At 34.3% G+C, this 3792-nt stretch overlaps 1 protein-coding gene across 1 annotated transcript; it reads left to right on the top strand.

Moving 5' to 3' along the window:
• LOC104737379 (equilibrative nucleotide transporter 3-like) lies at positions 822-3525 on the top strand. Its single transcript, XM_019235082.1, has 8 exons — positions 822-879; positions 964-1068; positions 1174-1329; positions 1406-1549; positions 1643-1748; positions 1855-2027; positions 2486-2899; positions 3356-3525. Exons 1-8 carry the CDS (start codon positions 838-840, stop codon positions 3467-3469), a joined length of 1254 nt encoding a protein of 417 aa, XP_019090627.1. The 5' UTR covers positions 822-837; the 3' UTR covers positions 3470-3525.

Here is a 3792-nt window from a genome sequence, read left to right as displayed (position 1 = left end):
TTTTTTAAGGAAAAAAGTACATAAGAACTTGAGGATCCGATGAGGAAGTGTAGTAGACGTCCCCACCTGACCGGACCGTAATCTTGTCTGGGACGATGTTATTAACTTAAAACTTCATTAAACGTACACTCGCAAAATTTAAGAGGGAGTGATTCGTCTCTGAGGTTCTCTCTATTAACCCAAAAGCTCGTAGATCAAATAGGGTTTAGGATTAAATTACACTTTAATTACTTTCCCATTATATTATGAACACTTTGTCCCCATTAGTTAATAATTATGTCTTCACCACCCGTGCACGTAAACTCACTTTCATTAATGAACAACACTAATTTGTGGTGTTATTAATTTGCGTTTTCTACAATGTTTTCTCACATATCCGTTATAACACCTACATCAACCGTTGTCTTCTTCTAGTCTAGCCAACAAAAACATGGAAACTTACAAGCTTTCGTTCTTTTTTCTTTTCCTCCAAAATGAATAATATAAGTACAATAAACAGCTTAATAATATTAACGATGTGACGTTCTAACACTTCTGAGTCTTGTATAGAATTCTAATTATGTTTGGTCTTATTATAACATTCTAACACTTCTCACTTCTCTTAGTCTTATTCTAACATTGTAACAAATTTGTCAAACTTCAAACCTATGCGGAAAAATTCAATAAATCAACAAACGCAATATTGTACTCTCCGAAATCTCTTGTGCTAAGTTTCTGGTAAGTAGTAGGTTCGTGCATATTATCTTGAAACGTCGTATTGTGTTCTATATATATACATTCATTCACTAATATATAGCATTATTTTGCGTTATCTGCAACTATTTGAGAAGAGTAACAATGGTGAGTGGTTGTGAGAATCAAGCACCTGAAAAGCTTCAGGTTAGTTTCCACTAAACCAGAACTCTGATCTAAACTCTTATAACAATTTATTTCCTCAGATCCTTGTTTATGTATCTCCAATAGGGAAAGTATCAAGCAATGGCTGTTTGCTATATTCTTGGAGTCGGAACTATCATTTCTTGGAACAGTATGCTCACAATTGGAGATTATTACTACTACGTTTTTCCGGTTCTGTTTAGTTTTGGTTGAAATCAGATTCAAAATTGGTTTTTGAAAATTGATGTCTTGGTTATATCAAACTAAAGTTGAATTATATGTTTCTTGGTTCCATAGGATTACCATCCTTCAAGGGTACTTACAGTAGTATATCAACCTTTAGCACTTGGAACAATCATGATTTTCGCATACCGTGAATCAAAAATCAATACCCGAAAGCGTAACATGATCGGTTACATGCTATCCACAATATCCACATTCTTGCTCATCGTTGTAAGTTCAAGTCCACTCTTACAAAAATATTTGAAAACCGGATTCTGATTATGGGATATTGACTAATTTGAAACAGTTGGATTTGGCAACCAAAGGACACGGTGGGATGTTACCTTACATTGGTTTATGCGCAATCGTTGCTTTGTTTGGACTAGCGGACGCTACTGTACGCGGAGGAATGATGGGAGACTTATCATTCATGTGCCCTGAACTCATCCAGGTTTTATACCTTTTTACAAATTAGAGATATCGGTTCACTTTCTCTGGTTTGGATTAACCGGCTTAGGTTATATATCTTCTTGCTTCTTTCTAGTCATACATGGCCGGTTTGGCTATATCTGGTGCTCTAACATCAGCAATTAGGCTAATCACTAAAGCAGCATTTGAGAAATCACATGACGGTCTACGAAAAGGAGCAAGTGAGTTAAAAAAAAATTTTGTCTTGAACATCTCAAATCCGAAACTTGATAGCTGATCAAGTGCTTAAACACTTCAGTTCTTTCTTCTCATCTTTCCTTTTTGCAGTGATATTTTTAGCAACCGCAACACTCATAGAGTTTCTATGCGTTATTCTATACGCGTATGTGTTCCCGAAACTTCCTATTATTAAGTACTACCGAAGTAAAGCCGCTTCTGAAGGATCACAGACTGTTTCTGCTGATCTTGTTGCTGCTGGTATCCTCAACCAATCAGAATCGGTAACTTTAACAATCCTCGAAATCTCATAAGATATGTGGTAGAATATCCTATATCATTTTGGAGACCATTCAACACTCGTATATAAAGCATATGAGTGTTTAACCTCACTTTTATTGATTTGGAGTTAGAAATCAATTTGGAGATGATTCAAACACTAATATACGAAGTAACAGAACCTAGTAAACTCAAACGAATATAAATGATCCAACAAGTGGTTTTTTGACCCGAGATAATGAACCAAAGAAGCCATCATCTTAAGTGGGCATGTAATAGTGTCCCACATTGAGATGAGTTAACACTATTATATAAATGATGTGAACCTCTCCACTCAAAACAAATTGGTTTATAAGTTGAAAGCTCACAATTTCTCACAAGACTATCTTCAAGAATGTTCTCTTTCTCAATTTCTGTTTACTTTAAGTTTTTTTTTTTTTCGTTTCTTGATTTTTCTATGCAGACTAATGATTCCCAGAATCAAAGGCTAAGCAACAAAGAGTTGTTGCTTCAAAACATAGACTATGCAATGAATATTTTCCTCCTCTACCTTTTGACATTATCCATTGTTCCCGGGTTTTTATATGAGAACACGGGACAACACGGACTAGGCACATGGTACGCGCTTGTCCTAATAGCGATGTACAATTGTTGGGATTTGGTTGGAAGGTACACACCGTTGGTAAAATGGCTCAAAATTGAGAATAGAAAAGGACTCACAATTGCGGTTTTGTTGCGTTTTTTCCTTATTCCGGCATTCTACTTCACTGCGAAATATGGTGATCAAGGATGGATGATTATGCTCATTTCTATCTTGGGACTGACTAATGGACATCTTAGTGTTTGCATTCTCACTATAGCTCCTAAAGGCTACAAGGTAACCTAACTTAACCTTTCCTAAAATAGATATTGTTTATTTTCGTATACGCAAACAAGACACTTTCATTGTTTTATAAGAAAACTTATTTTATGTTTGAACCTTTATAAAAATTAATATTTAATTATTTAATTCTAATACGTTCTTTTGCAAACTATAAACGTAACCATGAAACCTCTTTTCTCCTTCTTGCGTTTTACCTTTGCATTTATATTTACTTATTTTGTAACGATTTTTTTTGAGAAAAAGGACCTAGAATGGTGGGTTTTTATTTATAAATTAACACACTTATCCAATAAAGTTGCAAAAGTTTTATGTTCTTTGCGACAAAATTAAAAGTTTTATTTTCTGAAAACTATATACGCTAGCACAATGTTTTTAAATACAAACACAATTATAAACAATCAACCTCTACATATTTGTTCTGATTTTGTCGTGGTGTTTGTTTTTGTGAAGGGTCCGGAGCAGAATGCGTTAGGGAATTTAATGGTAATGTTTCTGTTAGGAGGAGTATTTGCCGGAGTTGCCTTGGATTGGTTATGGCTTATTGGTAAGAAGAATGTCTTTTGAGTTATGAACAAGATTCTTGATCACATTAAAAAAAAAAAAAAAAATTATGAGCATTTCCTTGTAACTGGAAATTATTATTATTATTTTGTCATTCGGCTCAAAAATCAATTTATTTCCTGTAACTTGTAAGTGTCTTAAGTCGATCATGTTTTAAGTCTGTTTCTTCACCCGCAAGAGTATACTTTTTGTGTTTCGATAGCAGTACTACGAGGTCGAACTAAATTAAGGACCAAAAGTACATGTTGGGATCCTAGACACCGGAAAACCAAAACCCTAAAATTCAGTTTGAAAACTGCTCATACATAGTAAAAAAAAAAAAAAAA

The sequence above is a fragment of the Camelina sativa genome, chromosome 13 (assembly GCF_000633955.1).
Source record: "Camelina sativa cultivar DH55 chromosome 13, Cs, whole genome shotgun sequence".
In the NCBI taxonomy this organism is placed as follows: Eukaryota; Viridiplantae; Streptophyta; class Magnoliopsida; order Brassicales; family Brassicaceae; genus Camelina; species Camelina sativa.
Note: the sequence above shows the minus strand (reverse complement) of the source record. Positions and strands in the feature narration are given on the sequence as shown.